Genomic DNA, 24,744 nt, shown 5'->3' with positions numbered 1-24,744 from the left:
AGCAGCAATTTCTTAGCAAAACCTGATTTCATTTGTCCATAGTTCGAATAGCTATCGGGTGTAAAATGCGCACCACACGAAACTGTGCCAGAGGCTGGCTCTGCAAAATTAGCCCTCTTTGCACGGACGAACTTAACTCATTGTCTGCATAGTCCAGCTCCTTTTTCTCGCGTTCGGGAACTCATGGGTACTACATTGTGACAAATGGCTATTTGTACACCACATAGCACGACAGGTTTGAACCATTTTGGCGATTTTTTGATAAAACACGAATGAAACTCTCTCGTCGACAAACAACGATGGCACCTGCCTCGACCTTTTGTTTCCTGTCTGTGACGTCACAGCCCCATTCCGCTGTTTCCGGGCTACATTCGGAAATGTTCGTAATTTTCGATCTATTTTCGATAATTGCTCATGAATGTGATTTATTTTTTTGTTAACTTTCTATTAATATTTTTTATTTTGCCACATAACGTTTCTATTGATATCTCACAGCCCCTTAGTATTATAATTCTCTTTAACATAGACTTCGCTATCAGTTGACGAGACAGCTCCTACGGTCATTGCACCGCGGCTTCCCATAGGGGGCCGGGCCAGGCAGAGCGTCCTGGCAGCTTTAACTGCGATAAACTCAAACACACTGCGTTCTAATGCCGAATTTAGATGGAAATAGGACGAATGTTTTTGTGCATGCAAGAAGGCAGGAGTGTGTCCAGAGTGATTTGGTCAAGGATTCAAGGTAATTATTATATAAAATAGCACCATGCATGCACTTTGAAACGTTGTGGAAAAAATGAATGGAAAAAATTAGCGTAACTTTAGCTTGAAATATTTACATGAAATGAATGATATCTGCCCGAGTTTTTGCTTTTAACCAAGAATCTATTTTACATTCATATCAGTAGAAATTCCTGGATTTACGCATTTATTTACAAGTATTTTCAACTTAAAAAGCTCTTTGCTTTGTGATGGCCGCCATTTTGGATTTTGTATCAATACACAGTAGCGTAACTTTACATTCAAATAATCAGGTCATTTTTGGCCAACTGCCCAGTTGTTGCGGCAAAAATGAGTAATTTAGACATTTGTGCGTCCATTCAAAAAAAAAAAATCTGCTTTTACGCATTTTATTCATGTAACATTTCAATATAAAAACGACGAGGACCAGATAGCCGACAAGACTTGCTGATTCAATAGTGACATCGAAATTCTAAGTAAACAAGTTGTGAATGTATATAGAAAAATACAAAATTAGCTTTTTTTTTTTTTGTAAAATTAAGATGATTCTGAATGCTGTCCTCAAGTATTAAGTTTCCGATGTGAAAATGGAGTGATTTATTAGCTGTTGAAAACTTCAAAAACGTCAAAATTGCACTAGATAAAAAAAGATTATTTGGGGCAAAAATTGAAGTATTGCTATGGATCCTGAAAATATAGGTGATTATCTCTGCATTTGGTGATTTTTGTGCATCTAGTGTAAAATCTTTTTTTTTTTAATTATAGCCATTTTAAGTTTTTTTATACTTAAATTAAAAAAAAATAATTTGATAGGGAACAATTTACAATTTTTTGCTCAAAAGCCTGTTTTGCTTTTAGGTCGCTCACGACTTTGGTTTTGAAAATATTTGAATTTTAAGTTTTTGAAAAGAAGCCTTCTACGGAGCGGTCCTGTTTCCTGTCAACTAATAGTGAAGTCTATGTACTGTGTAGGGCTGACATGAATAATTCTTTTCATAGTTGACTAATCAATTTTTTTTTTTGCGATGAGTCGACTAATTGGCTTATATGTGAATCACATGTTATTTATTGTTATATTTCTCAGAAAATATTTACTCGCAGGGGTCCCCAAACTTCGGCCCACCTCCACATTTGGTCCGGCCCCCTGAACAATTTTTTTTTTTTTTTTTTTCTCAATAGTGTTTTTCATTTCCTGGCTTTTTTCTGTGAAGAACCCAGAGAGGGTTATTTGGTTATCATATTATATTATATTATATTATATTATATTATATTATATTATATTATATTATATTATATTATATTATATTATATTATATTATATTTTTTTCACTTTTGTTCCATAAAGAATCCAGAAAGGGTTATTTGATTGTGGCTTCCTGAAAAACAATAATTTTTTACATTTAGGCACTCCTGCAATCGTCACACCTTTTCTGTTACAAACTGACCCCGGCCCCTCATCAGAGAAGGGAAAAGTTATGTGGCCCTCACAGGAAAAAGTTTGGGGACCCCTGCTTAAGAGGCTCAAAGAAGAAAATTTGGAAAAGTAAAACTATGATTTAATTTGATAATGAAGTAGCTGACAATTAGTCGATTCATCATGACACCATAATACTTCGCAAAAACACGATTATAGTGTGTAGTTTCTTTGGTTTGTTTAACTTGATATTGAACTTAACTTGAATTTTCCTGCCCCTGAACAAGTGATTATTTATGATTCCTTTATTTCTAGGGTGAAAAAGTCCACCTTCCTCCGTCTCCAACTACTAACTAAGGAAGACTACCGTCTGAGCGCGCTAATGGAGGAATCCCTCCTCCGAGACCGTCTGTCCCCCATCCTCATCCGACCTCACCTGCAAGCCATGGACCGCCGTCTCGGACTAGTTCTGCGGACGCTGGCTGACTGCGTGGCAAAGGAAGGCTACGCCAACGTAGTGGACGAAGACTTGGATGGCGAGTCGCGCCCTGCTCACAGGTAGTGAGGGTCCGGGGGAACTTTTCATATCGCGCTGAATTCAGTGAATTCCTAGACTTTTCATGGACACCTCTGTGGGAGTGTTTATACGAACGATGGACCTACAGCAAGAGACTCTACAGACATTTGGTTTGATCATTTGCCAGATCCTTTAGTGTCTGATAGAAAAGTTTTATTACAGCAGGATGGAACAGAATGCACAGAACCGGTGCCGTTACAGTGAACCCCTGCTATATGACATTGTTTTTAATTGCGTGACACTTGTTTCACCAATAAATTGATGGTATAGTTTGGTGTGCACCTTAATGATCTCACAATATGGGAATTCAATTTTAGTTATAACCCGCTTAAACAAAACGCCAAGGCATGCCATCAACCAGCACCTCTATTCTTCAGGTGCAAAAAAGTAAAACAGATAGACCAGGCATGTCCAAAGTCTGGCCCAGGGGCCCAATGCGGCCCGTGTTCAAATTTCATCTGGCCCACAGCCTCTGTCATAAAATCAATAACGTCTGGCCTGCACACAGACTTAATAAATTGGTCAGCAGTATTGCTACCAGCATATGAAGTGGCTTACACACTAAATGTTGCTCTTCATTCACCCATTAAAAGGCAGCAGCACTCTAAGCAACATTACACCGTGTGACCCTTTACTTCCAATTTCCTAATATGGCGACAATCAACCAAAAAAAGAAAGTTGACAGCCGACGCTTCAAGGATAGGTGGAAAATGGACTATTTCTTCACTAAAATACCCAACAACTGTGTCTGCCTCATTTGCAAAGAGATAGTCGTTGTTTTTAAATAATTCAATGTGAGGCGATATTACCAAAAAAGACATTTTGACATGTGCGACAAGATCACAGGGAAGATACGCAGCGAGAAATTGAAGCTAGTTTAATTTCACAGCAGCAGTATTTCGTAAGAGCCCGAGAATCGAAAGAGAACACCACAAAGGATAGTTGCGAGATTGCTGAAATTATTCATTAAAAAAAAATAATAAAGCAAATGCGATACACAGAATGGCTTGCTAACATTTGCTTAAAATATATTGTTCTACATAAATGACGTCAGCCAAGGTCGGCCCCCCACATTTTACCACACCAAATCTGGCCCCCTTTGCAAAAAGTTTGGACACCCCCATGACCCACCCCCATACTTCACAGTGGGTATGAGGTGCTTTTCAGCATGCGCATCTTTCGTGGCACGCCAGACCCACTTAGAGTGTTTGTTGCCAAAAAGCTCAATCTTGGTCTCATCTGACCAAAGCACACGGTCCCAGTTGAAGCCTGGAACCGTGTGTATTTTTGTGTGAAGTCCCCACTGTGACGTATGGGGGTGGGTCAGTGATGCAGTGGGGCTGTTTCGCTTCCAAAGGCCCTGGGAACCTTGTTAGGGTGCATGGCATCATGAATGCTATGAAATACCAGGACATTTTAAATCAAAATCTGTTGCCCTCTGCCCGAAAGCTGAAGATGGGTCGTCACTGGGTCTTTCAGCAAGACAATGACCCTAAACATATGGCCAAATCTACACAGAAATGGTTCACCAGATACAAAATCAAGCTCCTCCCATGGCCATCTCAGTCCCCAGACCTTGTTTTGTTGGCAAAAGGGGGTTGTACAAAGTATTACCACCAAGCGTGCTAATAATTGTTACACACATTATTTGATGTCAGATTTTTTTTTTCTTTATGTGTATTGAAGGTTGGATTTTTCTCTTTTTTTTACCATTAAGGTCCCATATTATTTGAATAAATAAAAAAAAATATTAGAAGCTTAAAAAACCCATCTTTTTCAGGGGTGCCAATAATTACGGATGGCACTGTATATACTTTAGTTATCCTACAATGGGGAAACAACTAACCCAAGAAAAAAACATGGGCACGCCATCAGTCAGCAACCCAATTCCTGAGGTGGAAAAGGGAAAACTGGAAGGTAAATAAAAGGAAAAAAAGTGTGAAAACAATATTAAATTAGTTGAAAACACCATAGATACACAAAAAAACAGATTTATTACATGTGAAATCATGTAATCTAGTACGTATCACTGAATTTGCTACCTTCACCGCTGATAGACGTCCAATGCATTTAACCTTGGAAAGGATGGAAGTGAATGATCACGTTTCATCGACATATTTCATTGATTCAACGTCTATCGCCATTAATGGGCAGCCAATAGTTTAACTTTTTGAATGCTAAGAGATTCTGCGAATATGCGGGGGTTCACTGTATACCTGAATAAGCTTTATTAATAAGTGCAACATGGATTTTTTTGTTTTTGTTTTTCAATTCCCATCCCAAGCATCTGAACACGTTCACGTGAAGTGCCATCGTGTTTTTAACCATCTTCCGCCAAATATACAAAAAACTATGTATAACAACAATTCATGCAGTTTCTTTTTATATTATTGAACTTGCCTTATTCCACTTGGGTTTCTAATACAACACATTCATGTTCAGAATTTATTCACTTAATACAGTCTGAGACTACATTTCAATTCAAAAATTCACATTCAACAACAAACCAGTCAATGTATGTGTACTGACTTTTTTATTAATTGCACTTCAAATCCAATTCCGATGTTGTGTTTACTTATTTCATGAAATTGTTCGAGTTTCCTGTTTTGTGTCCAGTTACTTTTTATGTGAAGACTCGATATGAGTATTTATTTTATTGGTGCGCCACAGAGATCATGGAAATCACTTCTTGAATGTCGACGAAGACTAACACAATTACGGAACAGTTCATTTAAAACTGAATTTAAAAGAATTGTCTAGCCTATTTTCACTCACAGAGACGATGATAACGAGGGAGTGCGCTTTTGTGCCCTCACCCTTTGTAAATACAAAGATCTACCAAGCTGGTTTTCTGCATTGTGACTGTGAAGATCTGTTTACTGAAGTGTGCAATCCAAATAAATGAGAGGAGAAACCACTTTGTGGCTGAGGGGGTGTTTGTACTGTAAATGTTGGGGGTATTGTACGATAAGCGACCTATCAGTTTCCAAATAGATTAGACGTTTATCAATGGCGCCCAGTGTATTAAAACATTAAAGGCCGCTGTCCGTGGTGCTGAAATAACACAGCGTTGAGTGCATGTACTTTTATATTCATCCAGCAGAGGCCATGATTGCACCGGAGTTCCTTATGGAAACTGGCTATTACTGAACATGGCCTTACAGCAAACAGTCGCTAGGTAGCACTGTTTTTCTGGTTTCAGGTTTCCTAAGCAGAAAATCAAAATTTGTTCGGTGTCTGCGGTTGCTTCAAACGGTTTATATCGTTTTGTTTTGTTGTAAATTACAATTCCTGCGACGTCAAACATGATCACGATGAAATATTTATTGTTCATCATAATATAATTAAAAACATGCGTTTGAACCAATTCAGCCTGATGTTGTTGACCATCCACGTCACAGCTCGTCAGAGGATTGAGCTTCTCCTGCCTGGTAACATCACTGTCCCCCTGGTCTCCATGGCAACAGAGCACCCCATAACACACATCCTCCTTCCCATTGATCCGAGGTGTGTATGTGTGTATGTTTTTCCCCACTCCACGAACCTGACCCACGCCTGCACGTCCCCACCCGCCCCCCTAGGCTGCGTAGCCCTTGGGTGAACTTGAAGGGCGCCAACGCACTTCAGTCAGAATACCTGCACTGAATGCAAAACGTGCCAATTAGCAGCCGCCATGCAAGCGCCATCCTAATTGGCTGTGCAGCAAGTGGGGCAAACGGGATGATGTCATGCGGGTGAAACGTGCGTGTTCAATACATTTTGATTGGGGAAGGCTGGCAGTTCATCAGTTTATATTTATATATATATATACAGTATATAAATCTTTCCTATATATAGATTAAAAGAAAGCATCCGTTTAAAAATATTTTATCAATGTTGCCTTTTTTTATCCAAATGTATTTATTTTAGGAATTTTACTGTCATCATGAAATGCCATCATTGATCTTTTATTTCATGAATTAGGATTTGTTTTTCTGACATTCAAATAGGACAGGGATCTCAGATTTGCGGCACAGGGACAATATTTTGTGGCCTCCATTTGACATTAAATTGTACTACTGCATTAGTGTTATCTACACGTATTTTGCGATGGGCAACTTTAAAAAAAAAAAAAAAAAAAAAAAATAGATGAAATGAATTAATTTAAGGATTTAATTTGGGAAAAAAATATTTATACAGCAATAAATATAAAAAATTTTAAAAAGCAAATGAAAAATACAACCAAAAAAACAAATGATTCTAAATACAGGTAGTCCCCAGGTTACAAGCGAGTTCGTAAATCGGAATTAACCCTTAACTACCCCTAAATACCAACTAAATCTCAAAATAACTATCCAAGAACATGTATTTTATGTCATTGTACTGTCCTCACCAAGAGGTTGGAGCTCAGTCCTAGCTAGACCGCGAGCTATGCTCCAAAATGACAATGTTAGACATCCGTGTGGTTTTCTGGCTTTATTCAGCTGGTCATGACATTAAGACTTCCAGCCTATAACTAAAATAAAAATGAAATTAAATCAGTTTCATCTTCAATAACAATTCAAATTTGCGTTTATAACTATCTGCTGACACGAATGATTAGCATGTATCAGTTAGCATCCATACATCATCAAAAACAATCAAATAAACTCGCCCCAAGTATTCGACCACAATTTAAAACGCACAATAAACAATACAAAAAATGTTATATACATATGTTGCCTCTGTGGATGCTTCGCAAGCAACAAATGTGCGCGCAGGCTTGCAGCTTTAATCTCTCTTACTCGGCTGAGTGACTTCTGCGTGGGAGCAAATGGGCTCTTCTTCGTGTGCGCAAACACATTCTTTGTATGTACATGTACTCTTACTCGCGTGCCATTAGTACTTCCTGCTCTATGCTTCCTGCGCCAAGATAAAAGCGAGCATCACAAAACAAAAGTAAACATTATAAAAATAAAATAAAATAAACAAAAATAACGAGACTCCGGCGGTGCTAAAGTCAAAATCACATAAGTCAGGTACGTCATAACCCTGGGACTACCTGTAAAATATGCAGTATTTTTAAAAACTTGAAAAATAATTAAATCAAATTGTAATATATTGAGGGGAAAAGAACAAATATGATTACAGCTAGAACTTAAAAATAGAACAAATATCTCTTGTGACCTCACATAGCTACATAAAACTAACTGTTTGGCTGCCACTGCGGACAATAGACCGACACCCTATCCATTTTAACCAGGAGGGGATAGGAGCGATCGAATGATCTCAGCTGAAATGGACTGGACGTCTACTGCCGTCAAAAAGCCTTTTCAATATCAATATCCCTCCATTGCTGATTTCAATTATTATTATTAGTAGTAGTTTTTGTTTTATTTTTATTTTATTTATTTATTTTTATTCTGTGATTAAATGCGATCTTTTGTCTTCGTTTCTACGTTGTGTTGATTTAAATGTGATTTTTATGATCTTCATGTGATGTAAAGCACTTTGAATTGCCTTGTGTTGAATTGTGCTATATAAATAAATTTGCCTTGCCTTGCCTTGCCTTACTAACTAACACAACACAGACTCTGTGACCTGGGCTGGCAGTGAATAACTTAAGCTAATGATAACTTTGAAAAGACGTCAACTTTTGTGACCACTCTCCCTCAAAGGGTTAATATTTTCTTATTTAAATTTTTTTATAGGGGATCGACGGATAGAAATACTTGTATTTCTTTAAAAAAAAAAAAAAAAAATTTAAGATATTATGAGTTAAAATAATTTGATTTGTGAAAACACTTTGTTATGTTTTCAATTTTATACAATTTGTAAAATTAGTTTAACTAGTATGTCACCATTGTTGTTGATGTTGCAGGGCGGTGACGTCACATGGTTACACTGCCAGGCTTCCAGAGTATGACTAGCGACATATACATGTCATCTGTTCAACCCTTTCAATTTAAACCTGAGAAGAGCAATCATAAGCATGACAGCACTGTCAGTATTTCACAAAACGAGCAGCAAAAGCAAAATGAACAGGAAAGACAGGATGAAACGAGACGAGATTAGAAGAAAAAAACCTGCCAAAATGTGCTACAACAACGAAACATCTTACAAGAAGCGAATTTGACATTCAGTCCGGGCCTGGCTCCCCCCTGTTTTTAATGCATCACACACCAAGGTTGTGGGATGGTTGGGACCTGGTGGGGGGGGGTGCCTCACGGTTACCTCCTCACGGCGGGCCCTACCATCCCTGCACTTTTTTTTACGCACCACACACATCATACTCCACAGGAGAGCTTTGGCAAAGGGCGGTGGAATGGGCAGCTGGGCTGAATTTCTATGCTGCGGTCCCACTGCCCCAAGCCAAGAACTCCTATTTTAATGCATACATTGCACTACCCTCCCCTCACAATCCCTTCACAGTGCTGGGTTATGGCTGCCTGCCGGGAACCTGGCAGCCACAGTAATAGGTTGGTAGGTGGGTCCCACACTTTTTTTCTATGCCATGGCTCCCGAGGCGTGGCCTCCTCTCTGCCTGGGCTGTCGGCCGCGGGAGTGGAGGATGTCGGGGCTCCGGTCTTGCATCGCCCCGCGGCGGCTCCTCGGCGTTCTCCTGCTTCCGCCTTCCCCTTCCCCTCTCTTCTCTAACTGTGTATCCGCCCTGTGCTCCGCCGCAGATCGCTGGCTGGGCGGCATATCGGCTGGATGTTGCCTGGTACGGCGGGGGACCCTGCCCTGCCCTGCCCTGCCCTGGGCTTGGTGGGCCGCTTGGGGCCCCCTGGCGTGCCGTGACGGCTGGGGGGCTGCAGCGGCGGTTCGTGGCCCGGGTGGGCGGACGGGGTTAGGGACTGGCGTGGTGGTTGGTGGTGCGTCCCCTCTTGCCATCCCCAAGGGCCGGTAGATGGGCGCGCGGGTGGCCCAGGGGACCACCCTGGATTCCGGGGGGTTAGGTCTGCCCTCCCTTCCCGGGCTGGCTGGGTGGGGGCCGTGGCCCTGTGTCGGCGCCCGCGTGGCGTCTCCGCTCGTCGGCGTGGCTGCTGCGTGCCCAGCGGGGCCCGCATGCGGCTGAAGGTTATTGGGCGCGCTCGGGCGGGGGGTCCCAGTGCCGGGATTGGTGGCGGGGCGGCGCAGGGTCAGTCGCCAACAGGCCTACACTCACTAGGGATTCACACAATTACTGGGTTCTAAATCACAGAGATTATTTGTGTAGACTCTAACCCTTTCTATCACTTAGCTTATAGACTCCCCCACCTTCTTCCCCCTCTTTCCCTGGTCAACAGGCCCCCCACATGGTGTCAACCGGAAATACATTTAGCTGACGATAGCACCAACATATTAGTAGTTAGTGTAGTTAGGCGTTCAATGTATTTCTTTTTGTTGTGTTTCTTCTCTTTCTTCTGTTGTGTTTCTTTTCTTCTGTTCCCCCATAACCCCTTCCTGTTTGCTGTTTTGTCATAATAAATGAGGTATGTTGAATGATCACAAAGGGAGTACGTCAGACTCTCAATGTGAAACATTAAAACTGTTCAGACTATCCGGGCACTTAGACTTCCATTCTCCATGTCAAACAGCTGAGCAGGCATTAAAAAAAATAAAATTAAATTTAAAAAAAGAAGCAAATTTACTACCGTGTGCTTTTAGCTTGTTTTGTTTAGATGCATACAGAGAGAACATACTAAAGGTGCCTTAAGAAAATATTTAAATGTGGTAATATCAAATAAGGGTTGTTTAAATACGCTACGTGACTAACAACAACAACAATGTGCTTTAAAGCTACCACAAGAAAACACAATGCTTAATAGTATGAGGCGGAATCATATACAAAAAGTATTTTGAGGCAATGAAAAGGTAATAAATGAGTCAATAAAAACACAGATAGTAAGTACTCGCCACTTTTAACCGATGAGCGCATGTGTTGGACGTCTCGCCGCGTAGAAGGAATTGCAGTTCACCGATAGTGTTCGTCTAGTGACAGTGACAAACTACGTCATCACCCTGAGTGTCCATTGCGCGCATAAAACATGGCGCCCTCCGTAGGTCAAAACATGTACTAAATATGATAGATTTTTAAATCAATGGCAATATTTTATGTGTTTCTAATAACATATTTTAGGAAAAGAAAACAATTGTGGCTTATCAGAGCCTACAAGTCCGAGGTTCCCTTTAAATAAACTATGTTGTTACAGATGTGTTAGTTGTTGATATAATTTAATTTAATTCATTTTTAATTTTAACTGTTTTTAGAGCCCTTTGGGATCTTTTGCTAAGTTAGGACTGTATAAATAAACTTGACATGATTTTTATTTTGAGGGAATTAACATGTTTTTGTTGGTATACCGTATCAAGAATTTTGGGGGGTTGAAAAAAAATGTTAATTTAATTAGTGAAAGCAAAATTGTTTGGACGCCTTTTGCTGTCAATGGCACTGAAACATGAGTATTCATTGCCCACTAAATTGTAAAACTTGCATGAAGGTCAAAATGTGAAGAATGAAAAATTCATGGCAATTCCCTTATTTGCCAGGGGATGAAAATGTTTTGAAATGATCGCAAGTTGAAAGTCAAGCGGCGTCACGCGCACACATCGGGAGCCCGTTGGCGAGCTCCAGAGGCACGTGAAGATGAGAGGAGCGTTCAAACGCAGCCCGCCGGTTTTAACCCGACGTCCGCCTCCGCTCGTGTCGGTGCTGCGGGCGCTTTCCCGACCGCCCGCCTCACATCCGCGCTGATCAAAACAAACGTGGCCCGCTGAGGGTTGCGCCAGAACCAATCATGGAGGAGATTTTGCGTCACACATCTCAGACCTGTTCAATATTTGCCAATCTCATCTCTGTTCATGGATTTCTCATAAAATTACAATTTACTGCACCTTGTTAAAAACCACTAGTGGTGCTCTAGCACCCCTTTTGCATTGCATGAGAAAAGATTACTTTGACTGTAGCCAGTGTTGTTTTCCTCAATGATGACGGTAATGAAAATATCGTGTTGACAAACAATTTTTTTCATGATGATGACTAGACGATAACGAGCGAAAACGTGTCTTTCATCAGACTAAAACAGAACGAGACGAATGCCAGTTTTTGTATGACAAGAATGAGACGAAAATGTTTCCGTCACACGTTCACAATATGTAACATTTTATGTGAGGTTTGCCTACATCGTAGCAGTGTCGGGTTGTGTCACTCCTGTCACGTGCCCCCCCACCCCCAACTCAACAGTGTCCTCTCCAGGCTTGCTTGTTTTGAAACACTCAGAGTAATATTTGTTTTCTTATCATGGCAAGGGAGAATATGTTGCTTTAGCCTTTAAAGGTCTGTGCTGACTGATCATCACACACTAAATTTAACTCATAGCGTTAGCATACCATTTACATTCGTGTTAGCGTTAGGCTAATGCTAATGGTGAGCAACCGCTTAAACTTTCGGACAACTTTTTTTTACATACAGTTCATGGTGTCCAGGTGGGTACAATTAATTGAAAATAATGTACTGTTTTCCCTGATGAATGCGTATTATTACCAAATTGGCGTTGCCCTTGCAGACGCTACAATATGTGCTCGTCTGTTAATGTTCATTAGAAATTGTTGGAAATCTTTATTTATTGCTTTATTTTTGGACTAAAACTTAGTTTTACAGACGAATAATTGTCGAGTCTACAAGGACATCACCATCTTCGTGATGTTAATACACACTCAGCAGGAAAACAGTACATTATTTTCAATTAAATTCACCTGGATGCCAACGACTGTACATAAAAAAAAATACCAAGACTTTAGGACTACACTCACTACGCTAAATGCTAATGCTGACGTGAACGCTTTGCTAAAGCTACAAGTTACATTTAGTGGGTGATGATCACTAAGCACAGACGTATAAAGGCTAAAGCAACATGGCATATCTAGCCAAGATAAAAAAAGCAGCACCTGACATTTGTTTCACAAAGGTCTGGAGCCTGGAGAGGACACAGGCTTATTCACCGGCCGGTGAGTAAGCGTCTTTGTGTGTTGCAGCACGTCACATGAATGACACAATCAAACACTGCTATGATGTGTGCTAACTACACATAACAAAATGTCATACATTATGAAATTATGACAGAAAGTATGGCCAATATTCATCTCATTCTCATCAGGCGAAAACTGACATCCATCTTGTTATGTTTTAGTCTCCCAAGGCACGTTTTAGCTCATCATATTCACAACATTGTCATGCAGAAATTGTTTGTTGACGAATACAACACTGATTCAGCATATGGTGTTACATTTTCCCTGCACTTAATGTTCGTTTTTAGCCCCTTCGTGTTATTTTATATTTACTGTAATTTTCTGCCCCACATTACCGGTCCGTGAAAAAAGGCCCACTTCACACCGGTTCGTGGTGCAAAAAAGGTTTTTGACCACTGTTGTAGGGCATTGAACTATGTACATAAGTTACTGTGGACACCTGATCAGGGTTCGGGTGGGTTCATCTATTCGCGAGAAAAAAAAAAAAAGTCAATGAAAATATTTTTCACTTATTAACTGTTTTTAAATGATATATATTTTTGTACTGGTATTTTTTTTATTTTCTTATTTCTTTTTGTTAGTTTGTTGTTGTTTTTTTTTTTTGGTTTTGTGGAACCAATACGTAGAAAATGTTTTTGTTGATGTTTTCCTGCATATTCAATAATTTGTTGGGTTTTCAATAAAAAAATGTTATGTTTCAATGCTTATTTACCCAATACCTCATATTGCCATATACTGATTTTTTAAGGCCCACAAAATATTTTCTTCAACCAATGCATTCAGAATTCTTTTCTGGGCTTAAGCACAATCGAAAAAAACAGCAAAGATATTCACAATTCCACCACATGAAATGATCTCTTCTTCAACCAGGGAAAAAAAAGTATTTTTCTACATTTTTCTTGAATAATTCTTCCTAAAACACGTGATAATTTAACCCAAGTGTTGTCATTTCACTTACAATCTTCACTATCAATCTTCAATCTTCTTCATTTCCTGATCTAAAACGGCCCATCACTGACATCTGCTGGTGGTTGTGCTACAATTAAAAAAAAAAAATGTGATCGACAACTCTGGTCGTCAATGGCCTAGGGAGGGTAGAGTAGGCAAAAATTTTATTCAAGTAAGAGTAGCGTTAGTTCAAAATAATATTATTCAAGTAAAGTGTAACATGGGTTAAGATTCCCTATTTTTAGCCAGTACTTGTTTTTCCCCACACCCCCTGAATGCTTCACATCACATGACAAGTAACATTATACCAATTATCCAATCACTTTTCACCTAGGCACTATATAAGCTTGACTCCTCTCCTTTCAGTCATTAGTGAAAGAAGCCAAGGAGCAACAGCTGCAGGTCGGTCTCAAACACTTTTTGATTCATCCAACCAATTGTATTTTTCAAACTTGTTTAAAGGCTGTTTTATAACTTCTAGAACCAGACCATTTTATTTGTGTTGGCGACCTGTTAGTGTGTGCGTGCTCAACTACATTCAAGTGAACTGGTGGTGAGTCTGAATTTTTCCATCTTTTGTTAGCGGATTGGCCACCATGCTAACTTATGCTACCTTATGTGTTCATGTGGTTATTCTGTGTCTGCTGGTGCTTTATTATTGTATTGTTATGTTGGCATACTAACATGCTAATGCTAACATAGTATTGCAACTTTGGTAATTTTGTAATTAATTGGGTTGGTTGGTCCATCCAGGCCAGGTGGTCCTGCCCTGCCTTGGGTCTATACTCCAATAAAAGGATGGCGAGCTAGAAATCAAGCAAGGAGCCTGATGGTCCTTTCCATGTCTTCAACACAATTGTCAAGTCTGGTAGGAGGCTCTGCAGCTTATCCCTCTCTCCCCACCACTCAAGCTAAGCACTCCCGATATCCATTCAACCTCTGATACTTCAAGCAGCGCTACAGGACAACTCTCCTTCTAACTCCATAAACCTGAAGGCATTCATACTTGGCGGTTCATTATTCATGAACATTGGGGGTGGGGAAATTGGACTCAGGTTTTTTTCCAGTTGGAAAATGATTGTGTGCACACTGTAAATATTTGGTTTTTTTCTGCATCATTTTTTGTAAAATACATTTTAACTCAAACCAACCCTGTCTTAGTTGCCGCTGCCCTCTAGTAGCCAAACCAGTAGTGATCCAATATTTACTCAAGTAAAAGTAAAAATGTACTTGGTGAAAAGAATACTCAAGTAATGAGTAACTGCTTATTTTTTTCCTCAGTATAAAATTAATTACATGAACTGTATAGTGATACTGTACAATAACCAATTACATAACTGCATTAAGCGAAAGAAATACAAAAATCATTTAATTCTGGCGAGAGGAAAAAAAGACATTGAAGCATTATTTGTCCAAAGCGCATGAGTGCCCTCTAGTGTAGAAAATAGTTCCTATTCGGAAATTAAAAGGATATTTCCAGTTTTCCGTGGTCAATCTGTGCCAAATAACTGGGAGAGGGGTTAAAATCAACGCTTTAGTCATGTTGAGGGTGGTGCTTTAAAGCCTCCATGTGAATGAACAAGCTGGCGTGATTATAGAACGACAAGCTTTTGTTTGATTGGTATAATGTTGTCATGTGATTATTGTTGCCACATCTCACTGGTGAAATTGGTAGAGCTACTCTTGGCAACACTGGCAAAAAAAAACAAATCTATGTAGAATAAAGAGGAAAAATGTAAAGACTCTTGTGCAGCCCAGAGTAAGAGTAGCGTTTTTTTCTTCACAAATCTCAGAAGTAAAAACCATGGCGTAGTAAAACTACTCTTAAAGGCTGAGTTATGCTTCCGTGCAGTGGCGTTACCAGGATGCCAGGTGTGGGTGGGCATTAGTCTTACCTTGGGGGGGCTGCAATGCTCACGTAGGTTGAAATCCAGCGTAGGGCTACCGCACCTTAAAACATGTTTTGTTTTCCTGAGATTACTGTTGTTGTGACTTGGTCTAAACAAATAAAAGTTGATTTGATTTTGACTTAGAACACATCCATACCTGAACAGTATGGACATGCAGGTGACTGTTTTTTTTTAGGTAAGCTATTGTGGTTCCTCGGTTTTATTATAGCTATTCTTTGTTCCGCAGCCTCTTTTGAGCTCAATTTGACCCCCTTAGAATGCTTCAAAATGCACCAAAATCGGCAGGCAGGTTGACAGGTGCAATCTTTTATACAGTGTCAAGACAAATTCCAAATACACTATGTAGCGCCCCCTAGCAGTCATTCTTTGTCCCGCCGACGCTTTGAGCCCTACTTTGACCCCCTCAGAATGCTTCAAAACTCACCAAACTCAACAGCCAGGTGAACACTGGTGAAACATTTTTTTTTTTTTTTTTTTTTTTTTTTTAAATCAAAATATGCGTAAATGTGTGTAGCGTCCCCTAGGAACAAAACCAACATTTCATTTTTTTTATTTATTTTAAGGTGAACGAGGAGGTAACAACGCAAAGATTAAATTTTAGAACACATCAGTACTATATGAATGGGAAACCATGCGCGGTGCCCAGACTGCCATTAGTACTATATCCAGTTTTCTTTGGGTGGGCAGAGCGTGTCCGTGGGTTGGCACTGCCCCCCCCCCCCCAAGGTAAAGCCCCTGCTTCTGCGGCAGACCTATGCCATCAGGGAAAACCCATTTTACGACCTTGCGCCGTTGTCTGACATGCACATCCACAGAATCCTGACTGTGCATCACGTAAACGCGTAGTGACATGACGCAAATGAACTGTGATTGGTCTGCTCTGTTGTTGGCGGTTCAGCGCAAAATCGGCACCATTTACGAACATTTTTGAGCTACTCAAAATGGACCAAGCTGACGAGAGGATCACCGAAGAGTTCTGCAAGTACGAGCACCTGTACAATGTTTCGTCAAGGCATTATAAAGATTGCCAAATGTCCAGCAATTCGTGAAAGACTGCAGAAAATACGGCGCTGGAGGTCAGTACATGTATTAAAAATGGAAGAACCTCCGAGATGTGTGTTCGGAACCGAAAGGCCACACTAAGCGGTGACCCAGCCTGGCAAAAACTGCCAGCTTTTTATCACTTTGTCGTATTTTTGGTTGGTACGTATTACCATTTATTTTGTTCATATGTTTGCTGTGACTTGTTTACATTTCCACTTCAGATATATGAAGAATAAAGCACAGGTTTGGTGTCAAGAGTTGTTTTGATGTTTAATTTTCAACAAGTTTACACACTTGATAGAGCATCACTGATTGAGAGTGCCTCAGTGCTTTTATAATGTGTTTATCATCAAGGCTTCCAACGCAGTGTGGGAAGTTCAATAGCCGCCAGAAATCTGCTATGGCTTCCCACTGGCTGGTTGTAGGACACGTAATGTCTGAATTCGTAATATCAAGTCAGACAGACCACCTCCGCAACAGTCTTCTGCGTCGTCTGCGCCTCAACATTTGTATGATCAACATTTGTTGTCCAATGTTGATGAGCTGAAGATCCACATTCAAGCATTCCATCTCCGTTGGCATTGTTGTGTAACCGGAAGAAAACTAGAAGTCAAAAAAAGTCCCCCGAAACCGCACAAACACAACGTCACACCCCTCTAGTGGCTTGGCGGTGAATTAAAGAGCAACCTGTGCCCTTGCCGCAGAACTATCAACGCTCATTGACACCGTAGGGCAAACATGTCCAAAGTCTGGCCCGGGGGCCAAATGCGGCCCGTGGTCAAATTTCATCCGGCCCCCAGCCTCTGTCCTAAAATCAATAACGTCTGGCCCGCACGCAGACTTAATAAGTTGGTCAGCAGTACTGCTGCCAGCATATGAAGTAGCTTACACACTAAATGCTACTCATCATTTACCCACTAGTAGCAGTAGCACTCTAAGCAACATTAGCCCCATGTGACCCTTTACTCCCAATTTTCTAAAATGACGACAATCAACAACAACAAAAAGTTGACTGTGATGGCCGATGCTTCAAGGATAGGTGGAAATTGGACTATTTCTTCTCTAAAATACTCAACTGTGTCCGCCTCATTTGCAAAGAGACAGTCACTGTTTTTAAAGAGTTCAATGTGAGGCGATATTACCAAACAAGAAACGCTGACATGTACGACAAGATTTACAGGGAAGATACGTTGTGAGAAATTGAAGCAACTTGAAGCTAGTTTATTTCACAGTAGTATTTCGCAAGAGCCCGAGAGTCGAAAGAGAACGCCACAAAGGCTAGTTGTGAGATTGTTGAAATTATTAATTAAATAATTAAAAATAATAATAAAGCAAATGTGACGCACAGAATGGATGGCTAAAATTTGCTTAAATATATTGTTCTTAGGGCTGTAAAACAATTAAAATTTTTAATCGAGTTAATCACAGCTTAAAAATTAATCGTGATTAATCGCAATTCAAACCATCTATAAAATATGCCATATTTTTCTGTAAATTATTGTTGGAATGGAAAGAAGACACAAGGCGGATATATACATTCAACATACTGTACATAAGAACTGTATTTGTTTATTATAACAATATATCAACAACATGGCATTAACATTATTAACATTCTGTTAAAGCGATCCATGGATAGAAAGACTAGTTCTTAAAAGATAAATGTTAGTACAAGTCATAGAAATTTTATATTAAAACCCCTCTTAATGTTTTCGTTTTAATAAAGTTTGCAAAATTATCAATAAAAAAATAAACTAGTAGCTCGCCATTGTTGATGTCAATAATAATTATGGTGCTGAAGCCTGAAAGTGCTGAAACCCATAAAATCAGTCACACCCAAGCGCCAGCAGAGGGCGGAAAAACACCAAAAAACACAAGTAACAAGTGAAAATGACACTTTTCTGTCATTTTAATCTGTTTGAGCGGGGCATGTGCGTTAAATGCGTCAAATATTTTAACGTGATTAATTAAAAAAAAAATTTAAATTACGCCCGTTAACGCGATGACTTTGACAGCCCTAATTGTTCGACGTAAAAAACGTCAGCCAAGGTCGGCCCCCCAAATTTTTACGACACCAAATCTGGCCCCCTTTGCAAAAAGTTTGGACACCCCTGCCGTAGGGTTACATCGTCGCTACGCCGTCACTGCAATGCAGAAGCATAACTCAGGCTTTAGAAGTACATTATTCTCAAAATGTTACTCAACTAAATGTAACGGAGTACATGTAACGCATTACTACCCACCTCTGTCAATGGCAATCAGACCCTCCCCCAAAAAATATCTGCACACGTGCCTGTCTGTTGCGTTCATTCCTTGTTTTTATTCCTCTAGTCCTGACGCGAACGCAGCGTGCAACGCGGCGGCAATAAGCGTGCCGGCAGGCTCCGTGTCTCAACTCATGAATTATTCACGGCGCACTATTTTGCAGTCGCAGCTAAAATTAGGAAGCGCGGCATTTTGTCTATAATTAGAAGGCAGATGGAAAGCGCTCGTTTATTATAGGGGGGAAGCGCGTGCGTGAGATGTGACCTCTGGCGTCTGTCTTCAAGGTCAGACCAGGGCGCCTCCGTCAAGAGTGCCTGAGAGGGAAATTAAACGCCGAATCAATTGCGCGCGACTGGACTGCCAAATGCGCTGGCGTGCACGGGTGCGTGTGACGTGAGAATGCAAGCGGGTGTGCGCATGTGCAACTTGACATGATTTTCATGATTATAAAAGCTCTTCATCAGCAAGGAACAGCTGGAATGGGAAGAGAACCAATGCAATCAGTATGACTTTGTTCAAGCATCCCAACATGTAGATGTGCCACGGTTAATCCAAAACTAATCGATTATCAAAGTAGTTACGTTTTCAGTGATTTTTTTTAGTTGTTGATTAATCATTTAGCAACATTGTTAACCTAAAAAATGTCCAAATTCTCTTTTTGTAGTAACTACTCTGTTGTGTGTTTTCTTTAATTTTGGTAAAAGAAAAAGAGGGGGAAACAGTGAAAATTCTTTCTTTAAATATTTCAAATGAGAAAAACGGGGGGGGGGGGGGGCAGTTTTAAAGCTGTCAGAAACGTAAGGGAACTTCTCTTGATGCTAAATGCCGCTACAAAAGAACAATTTGAAAAGGATGAATGTCCACTGTTTCCTATATGCTAGCACCGATTAGCCATTTTTAACCATGTCTAGGAAGGCTCCGTCAGATGCTTGATCACATTACGGAAGAACAGTTTAAAGCAAGAGTGTTTTGACTTTGTTTCGACTTAAAGAAAACAGGTTGCTACAGTGTACTATTAAAAAATCGACTATGCCATGGCTAGCACTGATAGCCGTTAGCCCTAAATATATCAGAAGCAATGGCCCCGATTTTTAAGACTTTGTCCACTTCAAGCTTAAAAGGCAAGGCAAGAAGAATGAATATAGGGAGCGCTTCGGCTCAGTCTAGTTTTAGCTGTTTAACGTCACAATTCTCTTCACATCGGCTACAGGGACAATCAGTCGATTAACCAATGGAGTAAAATATAAGTCAAATGTCTAATAAATATTCCATATTGACAGCACTGTAATTATGAATGAATATATCTTTAACCTGCAGTGATGAGTTGGTTCTAGCACAGTGGTTCTTAACCTTGCTAGTTACCGAACCCCACTAGTTTCACATGTGCATTTTTCAAACCCTTCGAAAGTTAATGGAAAAGCAGCTTGCTTTCTTCAATTCTAAACCGATATAGCAAAGCAAGCAAACTAATATTTAAGTGAATTCCCGTTGAAATTTTCCTTTAAATTTCTAATTTACTACAGCAGCAAGAGGAGCCAGATTAGTGGCTCGGGCATCTGATTAGGACGCCTCCTGGATGCCACCCTGGTGAGGTGTTCCAGCCATGTCCCACTGGGAGGAGGCCGTGGGGCCGACCCAGGACACGCTGGGGAGACTATGTCACCTGACTGGCCTGGGAACACCTTCAGATCCTCCAAGAAGAGCTGGATGAAGTGGCTGGGAAGAGGGTCTGGGCTTCTCTGCTGAAGCTGCTACCCCCACAATCCGACCTCGGATAATCGGGAAAGAATGGATGGATGGAAAATTCTTTTTACCGTAATTTCCTGAATATAACGCGCACTTTTTTTTCCCCCAAATCAACTTGTAAAATCATGATGCGCATTATAAACGGGTACATGGATGGAGACATAAATATATATATATATATACATTAGGGCTGTCAAACGATTAAATTTTTTTAATCGAGTTAATTACAGCTCAGAAATTAATTAATCGTAATTAATCGCAATTAATCGCAATTCAAACCATCTAAAAAATAGGCCATATTTTTCTGTAAATTATATATATATATATATTCTGTTAAATAAATTGTTGGAATGGAAAGATAAGACACAAGATGGATATATACATTCAACATACGGTACATAAGGACTGTAGTGGGCATTTCACTCTACTGTCATTTAAATCTGTCTATGCTGTCCTCACTCCGAAGCGTCTACTTTTTCCAAAGCTAGACAGCTAGTGAACGACGCCTTAATAATCAGACTTCTTCCTTTTTCGTCTGATTTATTAATAAAATAGCCTCCAACCATTGTCCTCTTTAGACCGTCGTAAAACTACAAAAAAAAGTACGCAAGCATTGCATTAGCAACAACGTTAGCTTAGCACGCTATACAGGTTCACTAAACATACACAAAAAGCGTCTCATACAAAAAATATAACATTTCGCTTACTAACATAATATGTACATTCTTTACAACAACCATACTTACGGACAAATCTTGTCCAAGGATCATATAAGCACAACATTACAACGTAGGCGTCAGCCCGAGACGTCGTGCAGCCATATTGAACTGGCAAGAAAACAATAAACCATGTCGCACAGCGACCACAAGAGTTCGCTGTTAGACACCACAAAAAGCCTTGCTGCAAAACTTACCAAAAGGCAGAATACTGTCTGAGTGGGACATGTGCGTTAATTGCGTCAAATATTTTAACGTGATTAATTTAAAAAATTATCACGCGTTAACGCGATAATTTTGACAGCCGTAATATATATATATATAAACCGATTTCTTTTTATTGACACGGCCCCGTTGTGTTGAAGAAACGTATGCGGCGATTCCGTTGCCGACCATTACGGTATGTCACGTCACCATTTTGTTTCGGTAATACTTCACTCTGATCGGCCGAATGATTTCATCTGTGTTAAATTCTGCTTTTTTCACTCCTCATAAAGCACAGAATTTAGTTCCTTGAACTCATTTGAGTCAACGTTTATTGCAGCTCCGCAACTCGGACCATAACAAACGTAACAACACAGACTTCCTGTGTGTGTCCGTCAACTATATCTGTCCCTCGGGAAACTCAAACCCAAATAACAATAGTTCCTATTGTTACTGTCATGTCGACAGCGATGAGCTGTCTCGGATTTCCGACTTACGTTCTCACTTTCATTTTACCGTATCAATCCATGGAAGAAACATTTATTCATCATGATGAAATGAGCAAGTTATACAGCAGCCTTTAAAAGAAAAGTCGCATATGTTTTGTTTTCTCCTAGATTCTGGTAAGTTGGAGAAGTTGTCAAATCATATTATTACCGTAAATTTTGTCAGTTTATGGTAATGTTTTGAACTACCAATATGCTATGCTTGTGCTGTGTTTCACCAGTCAGTAAAATGACATTTCTGTATCTGTACACGAGCTCTGTTTTCTTGTATTCTTCTATTTATTGGTGCTAAAATTAGGGTGCGCGTTATAAACGGGTACAATAATTTTCCCTAGATTTTACAAGTAAATTTGGGGTGCGCATTATACACGGGTGCGCGTTATATTCGGGAATTTACGGTATTCATTATCAGTGCAGTCCATGCTGCCTGCAGGTCTGTTTTGCTTCCACATGCCAAGTGCTAGTCAACCTTCCACTGAGCAAACCAGTTTCTTCTCCCATTAGATAGAGGACTAGCAGTTCAAAGAAAAGTAATAAGCATGTAAATTGGAGGAAAACCAGGCCAAAACCTAGTCTGAAATGACACTTTGACTTTGGTCAGTGTAGAAAATTGCGCCCTAACCTTTGCCGAACCCCTTACTCACCGAACCCCTCGGGTTCAACCGAACCCAGGTAAAGAACCACTGTTCTAGCATGTTAGAGAATAAAAAAAGATTTTTCATATCTATATGGCCTGCAGATGGGAAAGTATGCACACCCCTGATATAGACACACGTCAAGCCCCTCCTTATCCCAGCTTTTTTTTTAGTCGACATAAATGAGTAAACACGTATTGCTTGGCACGCACACAAAGCACGCAATAGGGGCTGATGCGGATAAACAAGGAGCCGCAGAAGTCCCGCTTCATCACACAACCTTTAAGTCATTCAGTGCTATTGAAGGCAACAGACATCCAATCCCCTCCCAGCCCAAACTGATTGGACGTCTATTCCTGTTAATGGCGCTGAACTATGATCGTTCAATGCTCCCCATCGACCCTCCATCTTCACCCCCCCCCCCCCCCCAATCTCCACTGTCACCCCCACGCACCTCCTCCGAGCTAATTCCATTATACATTCCCCGACTGGAAGGAAGAGGAGCTGTCTTCTAATTGCTTTCTTATCCCCCCGAGTCCCCATCACTCTCGCCTACCGCCACCCTTCCGTCGGCCCGCCCCTCGCCCTTCGTGCACTTGCAACACAGCAGCAAGCGTGCTTCAGCGAGAGATGGGAATGGGGCGAAAATGAAGGGAAGAGGGGTGAGAGAGTGACAGAAAAGTGAGAGAAGGTGAGAGAAAGAGGGACGGGGAAGGGGAGAAAGCGAGAGACTGACTTTAAGAGAGGTGAAGCAAGAGAGAGAAAGTAGGAGAGAATGTAAGAAAACTGCGAGAGGGGTTGATGGAGTAAGAGAGGGAGGGATAGAACAGAGGGGGGATGTAGAAGGGGAGAAAAAGAATGGAAACCAACAGAGAGACAGAAAGGCAGCAACAGAGTGAGGGAAAGTGGGTGAGGAAAGAAAGAGAGAAAGGGAGAAGGATTTAGAGAATGATATGGAGGGATGCGGAAAGGGAGAGAAAAAAGAGAGGAGTAGAGAAATGTAGAGTTAAATACTGAGATAGGGTAGAATGTCAGAGACTAAACGCGAGTAGCAATTGAGAGGAAGTGTGTGTGTGCAAGACAGAGGGAGTGAAAGGAGGGGCAGAGAGACAGAGTATGTGTTTGAGAGGTGGAGAGAGGGGGGAGAGAGAGAGAGAGAGAGAGAGAGAGAGAGAGAGAGAGAGAGAGAGAGAGAGAGAGAGAAATGGAGAGGGGGGAAGCGTATTGAAGGGGGGGACAGGTAGTATACAGTGAGGGAGTGAGGGTGTGTGTTTTTGAGAGCGAGAGAGAGAGCGAGAGAGAGAGAGTGAGTGTGTAATGGAGAGGGGGCAAGCATATTGAATGGGGGGACACGTAGTATACAGTGAGGGAGTGAGGGTGAGTGTTTTTGAGAGAGAGAGAGAGAGAGAGAGTGTGTGTAATGGAGAGAGGAAAGCATATTGAAGGGGGGACAGGTAGTATACAGTGAGGGAGTGAGGGTGTGCGTTTTTGAGAGAGAGAGAGAGAGAGAGAGAGAGAGAGAGAGAGAGAGAGAGTGTAATGGAGAGGGGGAAAGCGTATTGAAGGGGGGGACAGGTAGTATACAGTGAGGGAGTGAGGGTGTGTGTTTTTAAGAGAGAGAGAGAGAGAGAGTAATGGAGAGGGGGAAAGCGTATTGAAGGAGGGGGACAGGTAGTATACAGTGAGGGAGTGAGGGTGTGTTTTTGAGAGAGAGAGAGAGAGAGAGAGAGTAATGGAGAGGGGGAAAGCGTATTGAAGGGGGGGGACATGCAGGTAGTATACAGTGAGGGTGTGCGTTTTTGAGAGAGAGAGAGAGAGAGAGAGAGAGAGAGAGAGAGAGAGAGAGAGAGAGAGAGTTATAGAGAGGGGGAGAGCGTATTAAAGGGGGGGACAGGTAGTATACAGTGAGAGAGCGAGCGTGTGTGTGTGTTTTTGAGAGAGAGAGAGAGAGAGAGAGAGAGAGAGAGAGAGAGAGAGAGAGAGAGAGAGAGAGAGAGAGAGAGAGAGAGAGAGAGAGAGAGAGAGAGAGAGAGAGGCTTGTTGTGTCTGTTGCGTTTCCATATGCAGTCAGT

The 24,744-nt window shown here is 40.9% G+C and overlaps 1 protein-coding gene and 1 long non-coding RNA gene across 2 annotated transcripts in view; both read left to right on the top strand.

Annotated features, from left to right (window-relative positions):
* The window catches only part of fam20ca (FAM20C golgi associated secretory pathway kinase a), an 82,524-nt gene extending 76,878 nt beyond the window's left edge, over positions 1–5,646 (top strand). Inside the window, exon 10 of the mRNA XM_057861449.1 lies at positions 2,468–5,646. Within this exon, the coding sequence (XP_057717432.1) occupies positions 2,468–2,714 (247 nt within the window). The 3' untranslated portion in view covers positions 2,715–5,646. The remainder of the gene's footprint in view (positions 1–2,467) is intronic.
* An 8,351-nt stretch (positions 5,647–13,997) lies between these two features.
* On the top strand, positions 13,998–14,792 carry LOC130904734 (uncharacterized). Its single transcript, XR_009060897.1, has 3 exons — positions 13,998–14,048; positions 14,128–14,199; positions 14,400–14,792. It is a non-coding gene; the product is annotated as an uncharacterized LOC130904734 (long non-coding RNA).
* The last annotated feature ends 9,952 nt before the right edge of the window (positions 14,793–24,744 follow it).

This window comes from Corythoichthys intestinalis, chromosome 16, assembly GCF_030265065.1.
Source record: "Corythoichthys intestinalis isolate RoL2023-P3 chromosome 16, ASM3026506v1, whole genome shotgun sequence".
NCBI lineage: Eukaryota > Metazoa > Chordata > Actinopteri > Syngnathiformes > Syngnathidae > Corythoichthys > Corythoichthys intestinalis.
The sequence above is the reverse complement of the archived record's forward strand: the minus strand, read 5'-3'. Positions and strand labels throughout refer to the sequence as shown.